This window comes from Lissotriton vulgaris, chromosome 7 (genome assembly GCF_964263255.1).
Source record: "Lissotriton vulgaris chromosome 7, aLisVul1.2, whole genome shotgun sequence".
NCBI classification, from domain to species: Eukaryota; Metazoa; Chordata; class Amphibia; order Caudata; family Salamandridae; genus Lissotriton; species Lissotriton vulgaris.
This window is the reverse complement of record NC_141695.1, coordinates 332,834,673-332,858,691: the sequence shown is the minus strand read 5'-3', so window position 1 is coordinate 332,858,691 and position 24,019 is coordinate 332,834,673. Positions and strand designations below refer to the sequence as shown.

The 24,019-nt window shown below is 45.1% G+C and overlaps 1 protein-coding gene and 1 pseudogene across 1 annotated transcript in view; one reads left to right on the top strand and one right to left on the bottom strand.

Annotated features, from left to right (window-relative positions):
• PPFIA3 (PPFI scaffold protein A3) overlaps nucleotides 1-24,019 on the top strand; it is an 838,878-nt gene that overhangs the window by 316,356 nt on the left and 498,503 nt on the right. The window contains exons 6-9 of the mRNA XM_086930190.1: nucleotides 14,439-14,660; nucleotides 15,479-15,625; nucleotides 19,981-20,115; nucleotides 20,681-20,764. Coding sequence (XP_086786316.1) covers nucleotides 14,439-14,660; nucleotides 15,479-15,625; nucleotides 19,981-20,115; nucleotides 20,681-20,764 — 588 coding nt within the window. The remainder of the gene's footprint in view (nucleotides 1-14,438; nucleotides 14,661-15,478; nucleotides 15,626-19,980; nucleotides 20,116-20,680; nucleotides 20,765-24,019) is intronic.
• LOC147701509 (transcription factor BTF3 homolog 4 pseudogene) lies at nucleotides 22,717-23,529 on the bottom strand (annotated as a pseudogene).

Here is a 24,019-nt window from a genome sequence, read left to right as displayed (position 1 = left end):
CCTCACCTGGACCTAGCTCAGGATAAAGACCTGAGCGCAGCCTTTGACACTGTGTCGCACGAAAGGTTACTAACCACGCTAGAAAAAAATGGGATCTGTGGCGATGCTTTGAAATGGATTAAGTCCTTTTTGGAGCAACGGACGTTCCAAATTACATCATCCACAGCGTGCTCTGTACTTTTCAACTCCCCCCACGGAGTACCTCAGGGTTCTATCCTCAGCCCGTTGTTTTTTAACCTTTACCTTAGACCTCTGGCAGATTTAGTGGAGAGATCTGGACTTACCCTCATGACATATGCAGATGACTCACAGATCATCTTCGCTCTGTCAGAATCCAGCCCACTATCCCTGTCTCTCCTTAAACAAGGTCTCCAGAATATCTTCAACTGGATGACTAACAACCAGCTGAAATTAAACGGAGACAAGACAGAGATCCTCCTTCTGGGCAAACAACGAGATCTCTGGAATGCCTCACATTGGCCTTCCCAGATGGGAAATCTCCCAACACCAGTCACTCATGCAAGAAACCTGGGGGTAATTATGGACAGTTCTCTGTCCATGAAACAACAGGCCAGCAAAGTTGTAGGCCTTTGTTTTACCATCCTGAAGTGGCTTAGAAAGATCCTGTGGATGCTGCCTATCTCCACCCAGAAAGCTGTAGTCAATGCCCTTGTCACATCACGGCTTGACTACGGGAACATCCTATACCTAGGTGCAAATAAAGCAGTCATAAAGAGGCTACAGCTTGTCCAAAACTCAACTGCCCGACTTTTATGTAAAATTCCAAAAACCAACAGTGTTTCCTCCCACTTACGTGAACTGCACTGGCTTAGGGTGGAAAACCGGATCAGATTTATTATTATTTAAAATTTTATATAGCGCGCAGTTACCCTCGGGCATCCCAGCGCTTGAACAGTACTTCAACAGATAAAAAAATCAGTCAGGACCAATCACGCAGGAAACAGAAATGTTTTCAGACATTTGCGAAAGCGTAAAGTGCAGGTCTCGGCACGCAACTTTAAAGGTAAAGAGTTCCAAAGCGTTGCGGTATTTACCGAGAATCTTCTCCCGCCCGTGCGCGCCCTCTTTACTCTGGGGACAAGGAGGAGGTGTTTCTGGTCAGAGCGCAGCGTTCTGTTCGCTTTGTATGGCACTGCTAGATTTCTCAAAATAGGGGGACCTGTACCCTGGAGAATTTTGTGGACTGTACAAAGTGCCTTAAACTTTACTCTTTCACGCACTGGGAGCCAGTGCAGTGCCTTGAGGGCAGATCTAGCTGACTCGGTCCTGGGAATGCCCATAATCAGTCTGGCCGCCGCATTTTGGACCTGCTGTAATTTATTAAAGGTAGACTCGGGGGCACCCAAAAAGAGGGCATTGCTATAATCAAGTCGTGATATTATAAGCCCCTGAATCAGCAGCTTCCTTGATGTAAAGGGAAGTAGCGGAAGGATTTTACGGGCTGAACGTAGCAGGGCGAAACAAACTCCTGCCATTTTCTTAGCTTGGGTCCTGAATGAAAGATCTTGTTCCAACCAGACCCCCAAGCTCTTAATCTCCTTTTTCATACTGGGGAGATCGCCCATACAACTAGGCCAGCTGGTCAAAGGCAATGAGGGGGCTTTATTCCCTAATAACATTATCTCTGTCTTAGAGCCATTCAGCTTAAGAGCTGATTCATCCATCCAGGTGTGAACTTCCAACAGGCATGAGTGCAGCAAATCGGGGTTATCTACCAGTTGTGGAAGGGCGACCACTAACTGCGTATCATCAGCATAGCTGATGATCTTGATGTTATAAGGGGCCACCACATCCTCCAGGGGGGCCATATAAACATTAAATAATGTCGGGCTAAGAGACGAGCCCTGTGGCACACCCCACTGGAGGGGGATAGATGTAGTCCGATTGCTGCCTTCCCAAACCTGATAGGAACGACCGTCAAGAAATGATCTAAGCCACTTCAAGGCTGCCCCTGCAACACCCACCTCTGACAGTCGCTGAATCAACACCTGATGATTAACGGTGTCAAACGCCGCACTAAGGTCCAGGAGGATCACTGCCACTGATCCTCCTGAATCCATAATGCGTCTAGATTCTTCTACGACTGCCAAGAGGGCTGTGTCTGTGCTGTGGCCTGGGCGAAATCCGGCCTGCGAGTCTCGGAGCAGACCGTTCGACTCCAAGAAACTTGACAGTTGGTAATTTGCCAGCCTCTCAGCAATTTTGCCGAGGGCTGGCAACAGAGATATGGGCCTAAAGTTTGCCAATTCCGCTATGTCCAAATTAGGCTTTTTTAACAGTGCCTTAACCACTGCTGTTTTCCAGCTTAGTGGAACCAAGCCCTGGGAGAAAGAGGCATTCATCAAGTCAGTGATGGGAGTTTTCATAGATCCAAGGACTTTCAGTGTTTCAGCCTCTGAAACTGGGCCAAACGTATCTAGAAAGGTAGATGGCTCTCTCGGCTGGCATGAGGAATTCTTTTCCTGTGTTTGCTGATGTCGTGTAATCTGAGGTAGGGAACTAAGTATCTTCTCTATTTTTGTGTGAAAGAAGTCTGCCAACTCCTTACACTTCTGATTATTATGTGTAGCTACCGGTTCTGGAACTTTCAGGAGTTCTTTCACCACTTTAAAAGTTTCCCTAGAGGAATTTGATGCTGATCTTATGCGTTCCTGAACTCTGAACTATATTTTCAAGATCAAAGCAGGCACCGCACTCTGAACTATATTTTCAAGATCAAAGCAGGCACCGCACCGAAATATCTACAGGCATTAGTTCATCCCTACATTCCCAAAAGAAACCTACGGTCACAATCAGCAGCAAACTTTTGTGTGCCTAGGTTCAAACTCTCTAGAATGGGAGGGAGATCTTTTGCCCATCCGGGTCCGTCCATTTGGAATTCACTTCCGCCCCACATACGCAAGGAGATTAGTTATTCCAGGTTCAGGAAAGAAATGAAAACCTGGTTGTTCGATCAATAATCTTGAACGACCCCGTGAACCCGTACCACCTTTCTGTGCTGTGTCTCGTGCCGGGAAACCCTTTTTGGGTAGCTGTTTGCACCTAATAAGTTTAATAAATAAATAAATAAATAAATATTAGTAAAAACCTAAATAAAGATACATCCTCCTCGAGGTACTATCTGTGGATGCCATCTAAAATGTATGAAGTTCTTTAATCTCTTCGCTGCTGATAACGAGCTCAGCTCGTCATCAGCCACGGTGGTATTGTGCGGATGACGAGCTGAGCTAGTCATGTAACGCAGCTTTTTCAAATTTGCCGCACACAGCGGGAATAACCGCCGCAGCGATGCGGTTAATATAACGGGGGATAAGAGTGGTCAGCTTCTCAACCCCACAATCTTTCAATCTTGAAAAGCCTGCATTCTCTGAAAAACTCCTTCAGCAACTTAATATAAGCCAGGTTCAGGCGAAAAAACCTTAAGAGGGCCACTAGAAACTGGGGTCACGCTATAAAAACAAAAGTTATGGGCCTCCAAACTTAGAGCGTCCCCTCCACTTAGGCTGAAACCCTTCACACAACTATGCAGGTCACACAAAGCCTACCTGTCCGTCGTTACCTCCGGCGTTTACTGAGTCAAGGGGGAGGCAAGGACAGGACTAGGCGGCGTACTTTCATCTCTTAACTATTGATTCGAGCCAGGTGTTTCCTACTCCCAGTACTAACACCTAATTGGTGCAACGGCGTGTAACAATAAAACAATAAAACGCGCTTCATTTATTCTGAAGCCACCAAACTTTATTAGTATTGTCGTCCGTTAGGACTAAACAAGACAAGTTAGAAACACCTTGATAATGGCTGCCTCTACCCATTATACATATGGGGCCGAATTAAAAACATCGCCAGCTTCTACCACGCTTAGCGCACCCGCCCGCCAGGAAACGGATGCTGTTTTGATTACAATAAAAGCATAAATAGTTATGATGCTTACTTGTATTTCCAACTTCCGCGTTGGCCAAGTTTGTCCAGACCCGTGCGTTCGACGCTCCGAACTACAAAATTACGTCCCCAACGTGACGTTTGTAGTTCAGAGTGCGGTGTTCGTATAACATTGTTACCCTTGTAGTAAACATAAGGAAGAATACTTCCCCGAACCAGACGAAAAATGATAGAGCACAATGGCTTATTTCTTTTAGTGTGACAATCCGTATATTGCCGAGTTTGTCCCGACCAGCGAGTTCAGCGCCCCGAACTACAAAATGACGTCGCCAGTGTGACGTTTGTAGTTCAGAGTGCGGTATTAATATACCAATATTACCCTTGCGGTGAACATAAGGAAGTATACTCTCCCGAACCAGACGAGAAATACAGAGAGCACAATGGCTTATCTCTTGTAGTGTATCAATCAGTATGTTGTCCATCAATGCAACCCTCTAAATCTGTGTTCATCCAAAAAGAAGCTTTTCCTCTGTGAGACAACAGGTACCATTCACTCGAGAGAAATAGCCAAAACATCAACTTTAAGAATTGCCGAAGATAATAGTGTTTCAAAAGGAGAGATCTAGAGAACTGTAAATCTGTGGTATAATGAATAGGTGTTAAATGTTGAATCAATGTTAAAAGTAGGCTACCATGTAACCCGAAAAAATCATGGTTGCACATAGAATTGCAGAAAGTCACTGTCTGTCCTGTATGTGGCATTCTCCATAGTCCAAGCCAAATAGACACTGATGAACTATGTCAATAACAGATACACATTGTTTCTATCTGTGTCGTCAATGCTCATCAATGAACAAAAAATATGGTATATCTAGAGTCTGTTGTAACCTGTAGGGTGGTGTGAACTCCTCCTCTAGCTTGTCTCTAAGCTACCAGGTACTACAAGTCAGACTCCCAACAAAGGAGAGTATCAGGGCGATCACAGACTCGTCCAGGGTATATCATCATTTAGACCTTGCACGTCACTATGCAGTCTGAACACCCATTTCTGTTCTTTGGTGAACAAGTATTTGGAAACATCACTGCAGTGTGAAGGTATGAATGGTTTCTCAAGTACCGTCCACTGAAAATCCTCAGCTCCCCAGGCCCGGCTCCTGCTACCTCCTGATGTTCCCACCCTTGGGAGGTAGCTGTTTGCTTTCACCAAGCAAAAGCAAACATAACTCTGCTTTCTGCAAGCCGGAGCTGTCGAACAGACCCAGCTTGCAGAAAGCAGAGTTTTCATCTGTTTCTCCGCATGCAAATGTGTGCAGAGAAACAGATGAAAACATTGCTCTGACAAACAGGGTGCTGGCTTTCAACGGTACATTGGTGCCGGTTCCAGCAGGAGGCAGGAAGCCAGCAGGGACAAGGGGTGCCTTGGGGCTTCCCTCGCGGTCCCCAAAAACCGGTCACGGGGTGCCAGAATAAAGAGGCTGGGCCCAGGGGGATAGGGTCCCTGAAGCTGGAATCAGCCTGGGGATGGGGGCCACGTGGCCCCCTCCTCCATTGCAAAAAGGCTAAGCCTCGAGAGATGGGGACCCCCGGGTCTGAAATGGGCCTGGGGAGAGAGGCCGCATGGCCCACTCCTAATAATAATTCTTTTTAAAGGCTGGTCCGGGGGAAGTTGCCGGAGGCCCTACCCCCTTTGTCAACCACTCTGCAAGCGCACCTCCTGGCACGCTATTGGTTTGGGGATTGTGAGAAGTTGGCCTGGTATATTCTAGTGAACACATTGCACCAGTCCAAACAACCCTTATGGTGATGGTTGTAAAGTCAACCTTATAGACCAGCTATCCTAGAGGTAGCGTGGACAGAACAATCTTAGGCTAAAGGACTCCTGAGGGCGTGTAAAGCCAGCTGTTTTACCATATGTAACCCCTTGAATACCAAATGAAAGGACACCACACAGGATATCTATAACATATATATGTATTTATTTACTAACCCACTCCTCTGAACTCTTTGAGGTCAGAGGCAAAAGCACATAACCAGTTACTCTCAGAAATACTTTAAATAGCACAATTTACAGTTAGGCTCTAGGGGCGCGTAAAACCATATACTAAGTAAGTGGTATAAGAACCACGACTTGGGAAAGGAGAAGGCCTAGGGGCTAGGGAATCGCTGGGGTATGAGTAGGAGGCCCACAGGCGGCGCGTGCAGTGTCAGTACACTCACGCGAGAGTCAATAGAAAGTCAATGGTTATTTAAAAGGTAAGTAAATGAAGATTTAGGCCACTTCCGGTCTAATTAGGAAGATACAACTAACAAAACTGGACACTAGGATAGTCAGGTGCACCGAAGTACTCGCGTTGCCTCACCCACGGGCTGCGGGTGCATAGGTGTCAAAGTGTGTCGGGTTTTCTCGTTGATTCCTATGGAGCCTTGGAAGAATGTGCTGCAGGCGACCAGGAGGAAGATGTCCGGGTGGATCCAAGGGTGGATCGGAGTTGAAGAAGCCCTGAAAGCAGAGGGGACCGAGTCCTGATCACTAGCCAGTGACCGGGTGGAACCAGGAAGGAACTAGGGCCCACATGCATCAAGCACTTTTGCATTCGCAAACGGTGCGATTCCTTAAAATCGGCCGTTTGCGAATGCAAAAGTGCTTTTTGAGATGCATCATCATTTCTGAATGGAATTCGCTGATTTTGCGACTTTCCAGAATGCGAATGCATTTAAGGAATCGCAAATTTGCGATTCCTTAAATGCAATGCATCATTCAGAAATGAAATTGCGAGAACAAGGTTTGGAAGTGCAAATTACCACGAGGTTGAACCTCGTGGTAAATTGCGAAAAATGTTTAAAATGTACTAATTTACATTTTAAACAATGTCATGTTACAGACACACATGTCCTTAGGACATGTGTGTGTGAAACATCCATTTCAAATTACATTTCGGGGGTGCAGGGGGGGGTCCAAAGGACCCCCCCCTGCACCCATGAAATTTTCTAAGTGCCATTCGCAATTTCCATTGATTCCTATGGGCCTTTTGGCCCATAGGAATCAATGGGAATTACGAATTCGCAATTTTGAAGTCACAAAATATTTGCGAGTCGGTAAAAATTGCGAATTTTACCGAATCGGAAATATTTTGCACTTTCCATGATGCATCCCGTTTTGCGAATCCATATTTGCGATTCGGTAAAATTCGCAAATTTGGAAACGCAAAACGGGAGTTTGATGCATGAGCCCCGTCGTCGAGGAGCAATCAGGTGCTGTCGTGAAGCTGGTCTTTGCAGCCACGCGGACCAGGAGGCGTCGGGGACGACCAGGTGCTGGAGAGGAGCTGTCCCACGAAGGTTCTCGCAGATGGAGGGGTCGGCTTCAAGATCGGAGCCAACAAGCCTAAGCAAAGGCAACCCACGCAGGATACACAAAAGGCTTCTGGTGCAGACCAGGAGGGTCTGAGGTACTTCACCTTTTCAGGGAAGCAAGGGCCAGTCTGGAGCAACCAGACCAGCGATTGATTTTCTAAAGGATCGTCGCCACAGGGATACTAGCCAACGGGCCAGCAACCGGACAACGCGTCGAGCAGAGCACAAGCAGAAGGGCCCCACGCAGATCTCGTGGAGTGTGAAGGGATGGTCTTTGGTGCAGGTGGAGCTCGGTGTCGGGGTGTCTCAGTCCCCAGTGCACAGCTTCGAGGATGCCTCAGTAGCTGCGCTGTTAGCAAGTTGCAGACTTTCCAAGATGTCCGGTCCCACGTGTCCCAACGCCTTCCACAGTGCTCTGCTGTGCTGGAGTAGTGCAGTGGTGTCAGAGAGGTCTGGGAGTCGGGGTCTTGTCAGGCTCTGTGCTCGGGTTCCGGCGGGAACGGGGACAAAGCAAGCCGTCGATTTTCTGGATGGTGCCTGGTTGCCCAGGGTGGTCACTCCTTGGCCACAAGGGAGATACTTCAGTCTTCAGCTCAGGTGAATGTCGAAAGGTCCAGAGTTTCGTCTGAAGTCGATTCCAGGATTAATCGTAAGTCTCCTGGGTCAGCTCCTACCTTTATACAACTAAAGGGGGCTGGTTTACTCACTAGGTCCCTCCTATGGATGGGACCAGGAAGGGGGGTGGTTACACCCCCTTTTCTTTGTCCATTTTCGCGCCAGAGTTGGGGCTGGAGTGCCCCAGCAACCGGTTTGAACTGGGGTATGCATGGAGCACCTAGTGTGCTCCAGGCAGTGTCTGTTTCTATTCAGCCCTCCCTGTCTGGGGTGGTGCTCGCACCTCCCCAAGCAGGAAACCTATTGTCCAAACCTCCATGACTGGAAGGACTCCCAGCAGCAGGAGGTCAGACTTGTGTCTGTGGCAGCAGCATCCATTTTGTCATGCTGGGGCTCTGGTTAACTTTAACCGGGTACAGTAGTTTCAACATGTCTTCTCCCTCCAGAAGGGTGGAATGCTACCCCCGTCGCCAGAATTGGCGAGGGGGTAATATTCCAAAGCGTATGACACCTTACACAACATGTTTGGATAAAGCCAAACCCAAGTTAGCATTCAACCGCGAGGATTATAATGCACTTAAGAGTATATGGTATGGCAATATCATAGAGCAGCTATAAGGACATGGTTCCGAAAGCTGCAGAAAGGCTCAGCTCATGCTAGAGCACCATCTCACACATAACCAAGCACTCTGCCTCCAGGATTGTTAAGGCCTGCCATAGGAGTGACTTATAGGTTACTATGTGTCTATATGTAAGTAGGTATAGGAATACTACACCTAAGCAAAGGGTGGTTACACAACCTTGCCCCAGCTGAGTGATCTATTTGAGTGTCCAGCCAGGGGTGGCATAATACATGCTGCAGCCCCTGGTAGGTCTTGGTTACACCTGTGAGAAGTTGGCCTGATATATGATGCTCACTAGTTCTAGTGATCACCTTGTATCAGTCCAAACAACCCTTATGGTGATTGGTTGTAAGTCAACCTTATAGACCAGCTATCCTAATGGTAGCATGGACAAAGCAGTCTTAGGCTAAACTCTTTTGGCCTGTGAAGCCAGCTGTTTTACCACATATAACCCCTTGAATACCAAATATAACCCCTTGAATACCAAATGAAAGGACACCACACAGGTAGTTATGAAAATAAACAAGATATTTATTAACTAACATACACCTCTGAACTCTTTGAGGTCAGAGGGCTAAGCACATGACAAGACTCTTAGGAAAAATATGTTTAAGTTGCACGAATTACAATGGTGCCCTAGGGGCACGTCAAACCATATACTAAACAAGTGGTATAAGGAAATCGATAGAAGGAATGGAGCTGTCCAGAGGCTGTAGCATCGCTGGGACTACACTACCCTAACCTTAGGTAAGTAGCAGGAGGCCCACGGGACGCGTGTGCAGAGTGGGAACTCACACGCGAGATGCGTAACAAAGTCAATGGACATGCAAATTACGAAAAGGTAAGTATTAGACAGTTCCGACTAGCTAGGACTAAAACGACTGGAAATCTGGACACTAGGAGAGTTAATCTACCCTTGAGCACCGAAATGCTCTTGTTACCTCACCCATGGGCTGCGGGTGCATAGGTGTCAAAGTGTGTCGGGTTTCCGCGTTGAAGTCTATGGAGTCTTGAAGAAAAGATGCTGCAGGCAGCCAGAAGGAAGATGTCCGGAGCGACCCAATGGTGGATCGAGGAAGATGATACCTGAAAGCAGAGGGGACAATGTTCACAGTCACTAGCCAGTGACTGGAGTGGAACCAGGAAGGAACCAGATGCTGTCGCGATCAGGTGAAGAGTGGACGCTTGACTCTGCAGCCACGTGGACCAGGAGGTGTCTTGGACGACCAGGATGGAGGCACGAGCTGTCCCACGCAGGCTCTCGCTGTCGGGATTCGGCGTCAACAGGCCTTGGCAAAGGCAACCCACGCGGTGAGTGGAAAAGGCGTCTGGTGTGGACCAGGAGGGTCCGGGTTGCTTCTCCTTTGCAGGGAAGCAGGGGAAAGTCTGGAGCAACCAGACCAGCGGTGTGGATTTCAAGGATCGTCGTCTAGGAGGCCACTAGCCAGCCGGCAAGTGACCAGACAACGCGTCGAGCAGCAATCAAGCAAAAGGGCCCCACGCAGATCTCGTGGATGCTGGAGGGCTGATCTTCTGTGCAGGAGCTTCTCGGGGCTGGGGCTTCTCAATCCACAAAGCACTTTCTCGAGGATGCCTCTGAAGTCGTGCTGGAAGCGAAGTGCAGTTTCTCCAAGATGGCCGGTCCCACGTGTCTCGTCGCACCCACGGATCTCAGCTGTGCTGCAGATGTAGGTAGAGGTCGGTGAGGTCTGGAAGTCCAGGTCTTGTCGGGCTCTGAAGTCTGGATCCACCAGGGAAGACGACAAAGTGAACTGCTGGAACGCTTGATGGTGCCTGCTTGTGCAGGGTGGTCACTCCTTGGCCACAAGGGAGATTTCTTCAGTCTTCAGTGGAGCAGAACGTCGAAGTCCAGAGTTTCTTCTTGTAGAGTTTTAAATCAGGATTAATCTAATTTGGAATGGGACCAGCTCCTGCCTTTATTCTCCTAAAGGGGGCTTTACTATGACTAGGTCCCTCCTATGGGTGGGACCAGGAAGGGGGTGGTTACACCCCCTGTCCTTTGTCCGGTTTCGCGCCAGAGCTGGGGCTGGAGTACCCCAGCAACTGGTTTGAACCGGTGTATGCACAGGGCACCTTGTGTGCCCCAGGCATGTCTCATTCCTTTCAGGCCTGTCCTACATAATACACAAAATCCTGTCTGGGGTGGTGCTAGCACCTCCCAAGGCAGGAAACCCTTTGTCCAGGCCTCCCTCGCTGGAAGGACTCCCAGCAGCAGGAGGTCAGACTTGTGTCTGTGGTGGCAGCATCCATTTTGTGATGCTGAGGCTCGAGTTAACTTTAACCGGGGTTCACAGTTAAATTCATGTTGTGTCCCTCTAGAAGGGTGGAATGCTACCCCCATCGCCAGAACTGGCGAGGGGGTAGTATTCCAATTCGTATGACACCTTACTCGAAATGCTATGCCAAAGTTAGCAATAACCGCGAGGATTATAATGCACTTGGAGTATATGGTATAGCGTTATCATGGAAACAGCTAAAGGACTTGGTTCCGAAAGCTGCAGACAGGCTCAGCTCATGCTAGAGCACCATCTCACATAATTCCAAGCACTCTGCCTCCAGGATTGTTAAGGCCTGCCATAGGAGTGACTTATAGGAGTATATGTGTCCATTTTAGGTTTAGCTATAGGTATACTATATCTAAAGCAAACGGCGATTACACCACCTTGCCCCAGCTGATTGATCAGCCAGTTGTGTCAGATTTGGATGGCCAGCCAGGGGTGGTATAATACATGCTGCAGCCCCTGGTTGGCCTTGGGTGCACTTATGCCCTGGGTACCTAAGGTACACTGTACAAGGACTTACAAGAGTGACCCAATACCAATTAGATATGTACCTAAGGTACATGGAGTCCATTTTAACAGAGAGTGCAGGAAGCCTGGGGTCCTGAATAGCAGGATCCCAGGCCAACTAAGTCGAAAACCAGCTAAACACTAGGAAAAGAGTTGGGGATAACCATAGTCTATATATCCACCTTCCTACAACACCTATGCCCTGAGTAACTATGGTACACTTCTACAGGGGCTGACAAGGTGAACCAATTCCCAATTGTGGATGTACCTAGAGTTCATGGTGTGAATTTAGAGAGAGTGCATCTGTGCTGTGGGTCTGATTAGCAGGCCCACAGCCATATCTAAGTCGAAAACCAGTAAAGCAAAGCAAAAAGTGGGGGTGACCATAGGAAGTAGACCCTACTCTCCTACAGGGATGAAGACCCCTTGGCTGCTGAGGGTCATTGGAGGCCAACAACCCCTCATTTTACCTCCAGTAAGTCCAACACAATGTGATTGCTGTGAGCTTGTGGAGAATCCCTGCTCCATTTTCCACCACTTTGCAAATGTACCTCCTTTCACAATACTGGGTGGGGGATGTAGTCGGCTTAGATGCTGAAGGTCCTTGGGGGGGGCCAACAACCCCAACTGTTACCTCCAGTAGGACCCACACAGCAGGATTGCTGAGAGCTGGCAGCTAGCCAGATGCCCCGTCCCCTTCGTCCACGACTGTGCAGATGTACCTAGTAGTTAAAAAAAAATCATACAAATTCACTTAATAAACCAAAGAGTACAGGGATGTTATAGTTAGGATATAGAATTTAAAAAACCTTAGAAATTTACTGAGATGTCTTCAGTGATGTCATGAGAGGAGTACTGACCATTTCATGAGTGATGTAAAATGTGAGGTAATAAGCAATGCATTGCGGGGGTGTAAGTTCTAGTTAGCTCAGGTAACTATAACTGCTGAAATTCAGAAGTTTTGTACAAGTGAAATCTGATCCTAACTATAGCGTCCCTGTAACCTTTAGGTTTTTCAGTCTCTATATATTTTAGAGAGAGCTATTAACTGAAAAACAAAGGTTAAAGTATAGTTGTACGTATCTCTTCTAATAATAAAGAACAAATATTTTAAAAAGAAGAAAACCCTGAAATTATGCTAAACTGACCTAAGCATAACTTGCCTCCTCCAAAGATTTCAGCGGCCATCAGTAGATGTTTTAGGACATAAGCAGTTTATCATAGTGTAGCAAGTTACACTTGGGTCAGTTATGCATAACTGGTGAATTTCAGTGTTTTTTAATTTTGGTTTAAAAAAAATTATTATTAGAAGACATACATATAACTCCACTTTGAATGTTGTTTTTTTTCAGTAAATGTCTAAGGATTTTTTAACGTCAGTTAAAATCTTAATACCTTTCTTACATATAGCTCCACTTTAACCTTCAGTTTCTTTCAGTGAATTTCTTTGCCTTTTAATATAAAGTAAGATAATATTACCATACATCTGTGGCCTTCCCCATCCCGAGCACGGACTTTGGTAGGGTGTTGGCACCAGGGCTTGGGCCTATGACCAAGCCTTACGCCCAACCCCGGCGGGCGGCTAACACCTCACTGGTGGAAAGCACCCCACAGACCCCACTCCACTTTTTTTAATTTGACAACGTTTTGTGGGACCCCACGGGGCTGCCCTGACTCCTACAGGAGTACCACGGGAGTGCAACAATTCAAATATATATATATATATATATTATATATAATATCACATTTTGACCCCAGTGGGATCCATCTGGGACTCACCCCCTCCCCATGCAAAAGGGCTGGGGGTCAGGGTACCCCTTCCCTACCCCCTTATGCTTTTTTCTATTTATTTTCACAACTGAGTCCTGTAATGGCAACTGCAGAATTTCTCTTTATGTTGCGTCCAACCAGTCAGAGGCCTCCGTCCTGTGGGACCTAGTTGGCAGAGGGGAAAAAAGTCCCTATAGCCAATCAGAATGCTTTATTTTTTAATTCTGATACTTGTATTATGGGAGTCCTGCAGCACAAGATGTTGCAATTTTTTTTAATTAATTTCTCAAATGCGGTTGGGTGGGTTCAAAGCACAAAAATACTCTTTCTATGTAAATATCTAGCTTCTGGCAAATTTGATGTAATTCTGTTCTGCCATTTTTCTGTTATCATTGTCTAAAATTCTGTATGCTTGACGGATCACCCTGAAAATATCCAGGAAGGAACTGAGGTGGATGACTTTTTAGCGATTTTTAATGTTTTGTAAAGATTCGTCAAATGACAACAAAAGTATTAGCAAAACAAACACGCTCCTCCAGTGGAAAATGAGTTACATATAACTACACATAATTTATACGAGAGCAATCTGAGTTTAATAAAGTGGTTTCCAAAACAATTTCTACTCTTTTCAAAGGTCCAAATTTAGAAATGAAACTCTTGTAACTTCAATGCGGTGCATTGGTGACATCGCCAAGTAACCTCACGCATACTCCATTTTGTATGCTGCAGTGAAATACTTCAAAATTACCCACAGCTATTGACATTTAGACAAAGGTGTGAATTAGATATTCTCTTTACAATCCATGTTGAATTGTTTAACTGCTTGCTGGATTTGCACAGTGCCATTTTGTGAGTGCTTGGTGCAGGCTCTGGTGGGATAGGGACCTTTGCAATACCTTTGCATTGATTACAGATCCACAAATAAAGAGTTGACAGGGTGGATGCGGAAGAGTGGTTAGGGTGTTATTGTTATTTAGCTATTGATGGCACCCATTCTGCCATTAGTATCGCATGAACTCCTGGGATCTTTGTCACGCCCCAGTGGTCATGGTATATATCCCAGTTTCACATACCTCAGAGTTTAGGAGCTTCTCTTTGCAAACAACACATTCTTAATGCAAACCTTAAACTAGTATGCATACCAGGGATCAGGGCGCTTTTCTATCTAGTGAGCTATTCCTAATACATATCCTATTGCAGAGTGACTGCATGCCTCAAAAGAAGGGATTCACTCCCACTAATTCAGGGTTCCTGTGTTTCATGTTGTATCTTTGAAATTACTATTGTCAGAATGCAGGACACAATGTGTCCTGTGTTTGCTTCCTAGGTACTGCAAAATTTCACTACATTGTTTTTCCCATATTAGGCTGTTCTGAATGGTTCTTTGCACCTGGAACCAAGAGGTGGGCGGGAGCCTGAGCTGGAAGAGCTGCTGGAGAAGCAGAGGATGGAGCTTTGTCAGATGAAGGAACGTCTCACCATGATGTGCCGACAGATGGCAGAGCTTGAAGAGGAGCTGAACACTGCCCAAAAGGACCTTATTAAATCAGAGGAGATGAGTGCCAAGCTGCAGCGGGATGTAAAGGAGGTGAGTCTGGGGCATAACAAGACATTGAAAGATGTGCTGTGATCAGAATGCATTGCCCAGAATACTGAACAACCCTGCTAGGCTTTGTGATAGGCCAGGGATCCAAGCTTTTGTTTAAAGGATACTGAGTCTTGAAGTGGATAGAGATTGTATATCAAATATGAGGTTTAATGATGTACTAGGGATTAGTGCAAAAAGTATTGTTGTTGGACAGAATGCAGAATAAGTTCATAAATTCACCCCAGTACAGAGATCTGGGCCTAAATCCATCGTTTAGGGAGTAGAACACAGGCTACTGAGTGACGGTACCAATGATGTGCATTGTGCTAAAGAAGTGATTTCTAGGGTACAGAGTGAAACATGATGGATCTAGGCTGTAAAGATTGTAAGGGAGATGAACCCAATTTTAGTCATTATATATTACTAGTCTGTGCTTGGTGCTGAATAAGAGTGCACTGGGCTGGAGAACAGTAGGTGCTTGGTAAGCCAATGGGTGCTCATTGAACTAAATCGGATGCAGTGCATCAGTTCCAGTTTTCAAGGGTGGCTCAAGTTCTTAGTCTTTGGCGTAATTTAGAGTCTTATGTAGAGTATATTCTGTCAAAACATAACTGATATCCCACCTGCTATCTGACTTTTACTATAAGCTTGAACTTGCAATACGGAGAGTGGGATAATTGCCTCTCTTGTGACAGAGTATCTCATCTGCCAAACTCTAAATAAGGCCCTTAGGGTCTTTGTCTCTTTTCTCTTTTTTCTTCTTTCTTCTTCATCCCCCCCTCACCCCAAGTCACATCTGTTGTCTCTGCTCCTTAAAGGCTCTTGCGCAGAGGGAAGATATGGAGGAGAGAATCACCACCCTGGAGAAGCGATATCTGAGTGCACAACGGGAAGCCACCTCCTTGCATGACATCAACGACAAGCTAGAAAATGAGCTGGCTAGCAAGGATTCGCTTTATCGACAGGTAAAACATATCTCCTTCATTGTGATAATGTGATGAAAAAGAAGCATATCACAAGAACACACTGAGTGTCTTAGTGAACAATACCAGCAAATAGAGTTGCAAGAATTCTCAATACTAGTTGGTGCAGAATGCCTTCTGTCCCCTCTCACCAAGACCCAATCATACACAAAAGTAGTCAGATGTCATAAAAAATATTTTCTCCCATACTTGTTTTGTTCACTAAGAGTCTGACACTTGTCGGTATATTATTATGGTAATTCCATTTTTTTAAAAACAGTGATTGTGTTTGGGCCTCTCCATATTCAAAATGAAGTACATTTAATTTTTGATTGAATTTAATTGTGACAACCATCCTTTGAGTACTAGATTCATATCCGCTCTGAGGTGAATAGTAGATCCTTTTGCAACATTTTCGCAAGCCCGCCCATGCCTGATCCATATGGCTTCCTGCCCTGTCCATCTTCTCAGCTTCAAACAAGATAGCTTTACAGAGAATACATCCAGGCACTTGGTCTTCTCATAAAGTATAATGATGTTTATTTGTTTCTAAGATAGAATCAACTAAGTAAACGAGGTACTAACAATTAAAAGAACGGTAGTATTATATCTATGGTAAGATATAATGCTCTCTTCGCATGCTTACTATTACTTTGCTTATTTTGGTGATGCAGACACTAGTTGCTAGTGTGTGCCATGAAATAAAAGAACATTCTACATCAGCTTGATTAAGGACCTAGGAATACTTAGACACAGACCACACATTAGTATTTTTTCTATTTACACTATTATCAGTACTTTTACTGTAGTTATGAGAGTGGACACTCAGGTAAGTATTCTTAAGTAATATATATTTTAGCAAGCAGGAGCAGAAGGGCAGCCATTCTTCCACAAAAATGAAACCTTTCCCCAACCGCTAATTTAGGAACCCCTGTAACATTCTAGATTTCCTAAGCATAAGACCTAGTCACAGCTACCGAATACAACACATATTCCACCATTAACAAAAAATGTGAATGTGAGATTATAACCATATGATATAAATAATTTAAAATCGAAAAAAAAACATTTTTCAGGAGTGTTTCACTCTGTTTAACACTATAAATCCTGCATGTCCTAAACTTCTATTTTTGAAAATGTGTTTCTGGGATCTATCTTCATTGATAGACACTTGGATTACAGGATCAACTGAACCTTCAATATCCATCTCTTACCTAAGATATGTTGCCACATCTAAAAAGACATTATCTTCACTCACAACTTCACCTACCACCTGTTTGTCCACACCGCATTTCACATTTCTACTTCCCTCTGTATTACTAAACACCCCTTTCACTTCCACCTTCCCACAGACCTAGACTACTCAAATTCCTTTTTTTTCCCCACAATCTACTCTTACAGACTAACTTGATACGTCATTAACCATAACCCGGTCCGACTATCTGGATGATTTTTTCCCTACAACGCAGGGCATCTTGTTCTGAACCCAATCACACACCTTCAATTGACCATTAGTATGTTTATCTCTCCTAGAATTCATCACTTCCTTCATTTTTCTTGGTATCTCTCCATCCTTTCCTTGACCCTTATGAAACCCACCCTGTTATCTCAGCCATTCTTAAGCCACCAAGGAGCAAGTTTCCTTCCTCTTAGCAATTCAAAAGATGAACATTCTGTCACCGAATTGGATATAGTCCTATATGTTAATAATGTAATGTACTTTGGAGATATGTCATCCCTGACAATCAACTTTGCATTGCAAACTGTATGGATACTCTTGTTATGCGATTGAACCTTTCTTATATACAGTTGGATTTGCTTACAGATTGTTACCCATTATCTGAAGCTCTCTTCCAGGAACATCTCCCTGCAGAGCACATCTTCTAAGAACTCAACTGCTGCTTCAGTAGTTAACTTCTAAGCCATTGTGATCCCTGGGCTTTCAGAGAAAACATTTGTTAGAACAAAGGAGTAAGCTTCTTCATTTGAGAATGACTTCAAACAGACCCAGCATGTCAATTGCCAATCTTTTCCAAGGTCCTGGAGCACACTCTAATGATAAAATCTTAGTGACCCGAGTTCAGTTGATGTTTGCACAAATTCCCTAGCACACAACACTTTTTTGACACAACAGTAGTGCAGTAATACTTTTCTAATACACACTCTCCACGCAAACAATAATGCGATTCTTTGGTCTTTAATTCTTTTCTTGATCCTTCTTTAATGTCATTAACTGTGACTGGTCGAAAGCCAAATGCCAACACGTGTTTTGTCGCCTCTGTGTATTTTACATGCAACTTTTTCAAGGCTACATGAAAGATAGACCCCAGTCACTAATGTTAGATACTGATTTATTACACGGCTCTAAGACATTGCACCCAAGTCCCTCCACCGTGACACGTAAAATTCTATTGGGGGGAGCAGAATCCATATTGTTTATTTCATTTAACAACTTCCCTATGCTACGCAGTTTCATCTTTTCTTATAAAGGCTGTGCTCAGCGTTGAATCAATTACAAAGAACCCCATGTGCTATGTGTGAGTGTATGTCTCTAATGTGACTAATCACCACTCTTCCTTTTAGCATATTGTGTCATTCTTTTGTGTATCTTGTCATCTCTAATATATGTTTACTGTTTTCATACGTAAATCTTACATTGAAGTCATTGTCATTGAGGTGTCTCACAGACCCTTCTAGTTTCATGTTGTCTCCTGTCCGTACCATCAGGCAATCATCAATGTATCACCCCCAGTATAAAATTGAGTCATTCCATTTGCATCCCACGGCACCCCAGATCTACACCTCCTCCAGCCAACCCATAAACAGGTTAGCATACAAAGGCAAGAACCTGGAGCCCATAGCGACACCCTGTTTTTGTCTTTTTGCTGTCCTGACACTAAGCATTTTTCTTATGGCCTTGAGCCCACACTCTCTCTTAATGCTCGTGTAGAGAGCAGTGACGTCTAGAGTCACTAGTATCATGTTGTCCTCCCTTGGGGAGCTTTTACAATACAGGCAGTTTACTTACGATTTTCTGGGATTAGAAGGACATTGAAACTCGTCCATTTGGCACATAATCACGGAGAGTGAGACAGATAAAAGGTTCTTTAAAGATGGCACGGATGATAACCTACTATAGCTTCTGATTTAGGGAGGTCAGGTGACTCAGGTCATAGTTATAAAGAGCTCGTCACAGGTGGTTACGTCCTCATACTCGAAGACGCCGGCGTCCTAGAGCCGGTGGGGAGTTGCTGACGAGATTACATAGGAACTAGACGGTAAGAAACTGGATGCACACGTTAAGCCCTTAAGTCGAATGCAGGGCAGCGATATGTGGATTGAGGAAAATTTCGAGCAGTAGAAGTGGTATGGCAGGCACTCGGTAGAGGCGATAGGACAAAGCCACTGTTAGACGTGAGAGGTGTGGGCACATGACAGACTTAATGTTACGAGATTCGAAGCAATTGAGGTCTGTATAGATATTTGTGCTAAAAGAACTGCAATAATGTGTCAGTGATCAAATTTGGCATTAGACTGTGTGGTCATATTTCATGGCTTTGGTTCATGGTACAGGATCGCCTGATTTAAGTGCGAGACTTGCCATATAATAACAAAGGTGAAGTGAAAGAGGGTTGCCCCTCTGGGTGGATCCAAATCCTACACTTTGTATATTTTAAAGAATTGGTAAGAATAGGTCTTGCATAGAGCTGCATTGTCATGTAAACCTAAAAAGAGGGAGGTAAGGTGCTGCACCCAGTCTAAAGGAATGTGTTTCAATTTCTTCAGCAAGATGAATGCATGACATTCAGACTGTGGTTACTGACAGTTGCTTACTGGTTTTATCAATATTATTGGCCTTAGACTTTAGAAGAGTTTACGTATGGAAGGTGTTACTGATTTTATATAAAATAGTCTCTTTATATTCTAGTTTCTTTTTCTATTCATACATCTCTACCTATGTCTGTACCCACACTTGATATGAAAGAAACTATAAATAACCCATTGAATTTGAATATAGTCATGTCATCATTATAATTTATAGGTTCATGCAAAAAGAACCGATACTGCATAGCACTGCGTTATATTCTGCTACTTGAAAGCCTTCTGTTTTTCTGTACATGTTTATAGCATGCTCTACATGAGCTAAAGATGAAACTGTTCTACACATCGGCCCTACTAGAATTCTGCAATGGTCGATGTCCTATTCTATTCACTAGTATTGAATGTTAACAGTTTATGCTTCTTGGTCCATGATGTTCATGTGCGGTTGAAGGTCTGTACTGATAAGGTATGATCTGTCATGTGCAGGGTGTTCATGACTTTTACTTATAACCTTTAGTTTACTTTGTACTTTGCAGAGTGAAGAAAAGAACCGCCAGCTACAGGAGTGGTTGGAAGATGCCAAGCAGAAGCTGCAGCAGACTTTGCAGAAGGCTGAGACTCTCCCAGAGATTGAGGCACAGCTAGCACAGCGTGTTGCAGCCCTTAGCAAGGTGTGTGCTTTGATGAATGTGGGTCAGAAAGGATGAAGTATGTCTGTGTATTTTGGCATGCATTCTGTGCTGACTCAGGCAGCAGTGGCCTAAGCTTTGAGCACAGTGCAGAGAACATTTGGTGTGTTCTTACCAAAGGACAGGGTATACTGGAACGGGATTAAGATTAATACATTATAAAAACATGTACCATACTCTCAGAAGGATGTGATACCTGTAAGAGAGCTGATGAGACTGTACTTTCTCAGAGTGCGGCAAGATCTAAACCGAGCAGAGATCACCTCTTTTGCATTCACCTTGATTTCGGTGAAGGATGGGTCTGAGGCATAATACTTTATTTAGCTACTGGTTGCTGTCTGCAGAAGGTACTTCTCCTTCAGTGTGCTGTGTTGCAGTAGAAGCTACTTTTGTTGTGCTGTCTATCAGAGGAAAAGGCCTCAGACATGTTGTCTGTAAGAGGTTCCTGGCTTTATGTATGCATTCCCTTCCAGACACCCTCACACTGGCAGTGTCTCTTTCCTCTACATCTATTTTGTTTCCTAAGATCTTCTCTTATCTCTTGAAGGCTGAAGAAAGACACGGGAACTTTGAGGAGCGTCTGCGGCAACTGGAAGCTCAGCTGGAAGAGAAAAACCAGGAGCTGCAGAGGGTAGGTCTCTCCTTTTTCCTTCCACAATGGCAGAGGATGTTACAAGGGGGCATAACCTTAACACTTTATTTCACTCAGCTCTATGTCCGCTTTTGCACACAACATCAAAATGTAAAATGGTGCCTTCTTATGTGGTTGACATCCAGCACCTGCAGAGGTGGGCTTTTATACAGGGATAGTCTTCAGAGTTCAGGCTTATGCCAATCCAAGGTCACCAGGGCTATGACAAAGCCAGTCACGTCAGGTATTCATGACAAGTGACATGTGCAGGATGTGACTTTTATTGTTTAGAGCCCAGAAATAAACTTTGACGGTTTTTCTGAGGTTCTCAGCCTTACAAAAAAGCATGTAAGCTGTTATTACCAGTACAAAACGCGGTGCCAAATGCCATCTGTTAAGGTTCATAGGCGAGCAGAGTGTTCAGTAGAGCACAGATTGAGATGCAGTACTTACAGCAAAATATATATATTTCAATCATACCGTCAGTAATAAACCCAGATGATTCCGATCTTTCAGCCTCTGTCCCGGGTTTTGGTCAGGATGACCCTTCGACTACTGGGTCTGCAGATGGATCATGCCAGATGGCATATGCGGGCTCTGCAGTGGGACCTGAAGTTCCAGTGCGCACAGCATCAGGGCAACCTGTCCGATCACGCCCAGATCTCAGAGGGCACTGCACGGCAATTGCAGTGGTGACTCATGAATTGCGATTGGGTCAATGGCAGATCCCTCTCCCTTCCCCTACCGGAACATACAGTTGTGATGGACGCGTCCCTTCTGGGATGGGGCGGCCACATGGGGGAGGCGGAGGTCAGAGGCCTCTGGTCTCTGGCAGGGTCGATGCTCCACATCAACCTTCTGGAGCTTTGGGCGATCCGAATTGCACTGAAGACATTCCTTCCTTCTATCATGGGGAGAGTAGTGCAGGTGTTCACCGACAACACCACCGCCATGTGGTACTGCAACAAACCGGGCTAGTGGGGTGTTGACCCTTTGCCAAGAAACTCTGTACCTCTGGGCTTGGCTGGAACATCAGGGCATGTCCCTGGTGGTTCAATACCTGGCAGGTTCTTTGAACGCCAGGGCAGATGAACTCAGCCGCCGGTGTAGGATGGATCACGAATGGCGTATGAACCCGGATGCGGCGCAAGGTCTCTTTCTGCAATGTGGAGAGCCTTGGTTAGATCTATTCGCCATCGAAGAGAACGCACTCTGTTATCAGTTCTATGTGTGGAATTTTCCAAGGCGGCACTCGCTCGGCTATGCTTTTCGTCGTGAGTCGAGTTTCGGTCTGTTGTACGCCTTTCCGCCTATACCACTTCTGCCCAGTGCTGAAGAAGATCAGGCGCGACCGGGCCCAAGTCATCCTGGTGGCTCCAGACTGGGCTTGAAGAGTATGGTATATTGAGCTACTCAGTATGAGCACCGATCCTCCGATCTGTCTGCCTCTTCGGGAGGATCTTCTGTTGCAGCAGCATGGGACGGTCTTCCACCCGAACCTGTCCAGTCTCCATCTCCTTGCATGGAGATTGAGCAACAGCAGTTGACGTCTCAGACCTGCCTCCCGAAGTCTGTAATGTTATCTTGGCAGCCAGGCGTCCCCTCCAGTAAGACGGTATACGCCTGCAGGTGGAATAAGTTTGTGGCATGGTGCACAGCAAAGGCTTTGGATCCCCTTTGCGCTCCTTTTCAGAGGTTCTTCTTTTTCTTCTCTCTTTGGCCCAGCAGGCTCTGCTCTAGGCACTGTCAAGGGCTATCTCTCGGCCATTTCTTTTTTTTGTAAGGCTTCCAGATCAGCCTTCCCTTTTGAAGTCCCCTGTTGTAAATAGATTATTTTTTTTGTCTCAACATTATGAATTTATTATCGTTTTTACATACCATATAACAAGGTAAAACATAATTTATCTATGTTAAGGCCACTGCATTAAAAAAGGTACAATATGTGAAATGCAACCCAATTTATATCCAAACAGCTCCCCACTGAAGACAAAACTCAAGCATTACCAGCATTTCTCACTTTGACCAAAAAAATTGATCCTGGGAGTAAGTGCAAAATGCAAAATCAATCGACAGAAAAAATGCTGACCAAACAACATCTTTAAAAATACAAAATATTTATATTACTGAACTATTAACATGTGATGTTTATGTTTGAAAAACTTTGAAACCACACAGATTATAAAAATCAAGTCCATGGCTTCCAAGTAAGATTACTAATTTAGTTTGCTTCATTCTTTGATGCTTCATCGAAGTTTTCTACGAGATCTGGAACATCGTCATCCTCTTCATCAATGTCTTTCGGTTTTTATGTTTTACTATCCAACAATTGTCTTGGAAACGTTTCTGCTAACTTCCTAAGGCTCAATAAACTGTCTGCGCCGAGTTAACTTAAAACGCCAGGAAGCATTTCTGTGATTTGTTTAGGCTCTGCGTGCCCAGTAATTGCGAAGGTGTTAGCCGAAAGAGAAGCCTGGACCTTTGGGTTGTTGAAATGAATAACTGTTCCATCATCTTTTATCATGTTTACCTCTTCAATTCCATCTATATTATTTACTGCTAGCTTTTTTAGAGAACGCTGTAGTTTTTTGTCATCAGCTGTTGCTGTTCGGTGTACAATTATTTTTCTTTCTGCGAGCTGTACCCTTGCCCCCTATCAGAACCTGAGCCTGAAGCTTGGCTAGCTTTTCTTGATTCATTATTAAATCTGTGACCGAAGACCTCCGCAGCGACTCTCGGTAAGTAAGATGGCGATACGTGAGGAGAATCCTGGGGGACGTAAATTGATTCTTGAAAGGCATCACGCACATGTTTCCTTCTGTTCCTTTTGTGATGCCTCAGTGGGACTTGAATCTAGTTCTTACTTTTCTGATGTGTGCTCCCCTTGAGCCACTTCACAATTGCCCTCTTTGCCGACTCACTCGGTTGCCATCACGTCTGCCAGAAGAGTGAGTGAGCTCCAGGCTCTTCCTTCTAAGCCTCCTTTTCTCTCTGTCCATCCGGACAAAGTTGTTCTAAGGACTCGTCCTTCTTTTCTGCCAACGGTTGTTACTGCCTTTCACATCGGGCAGACCATCACTTTGCCCACCTTCTTTCCGCCTCCGCATCCCTCAAAAGAGGAGAGAGGCTTTACCATCTGGACCAAAAACGTGCGCTCTCTTTCTATCTTGACCACACACATCAGGTCCGGGTGGCTTGTTGGCTATGTGGGCGCCAAGAAAGGTTGGGTTGTGCACAAACGACCATCTCTAGGTGGGT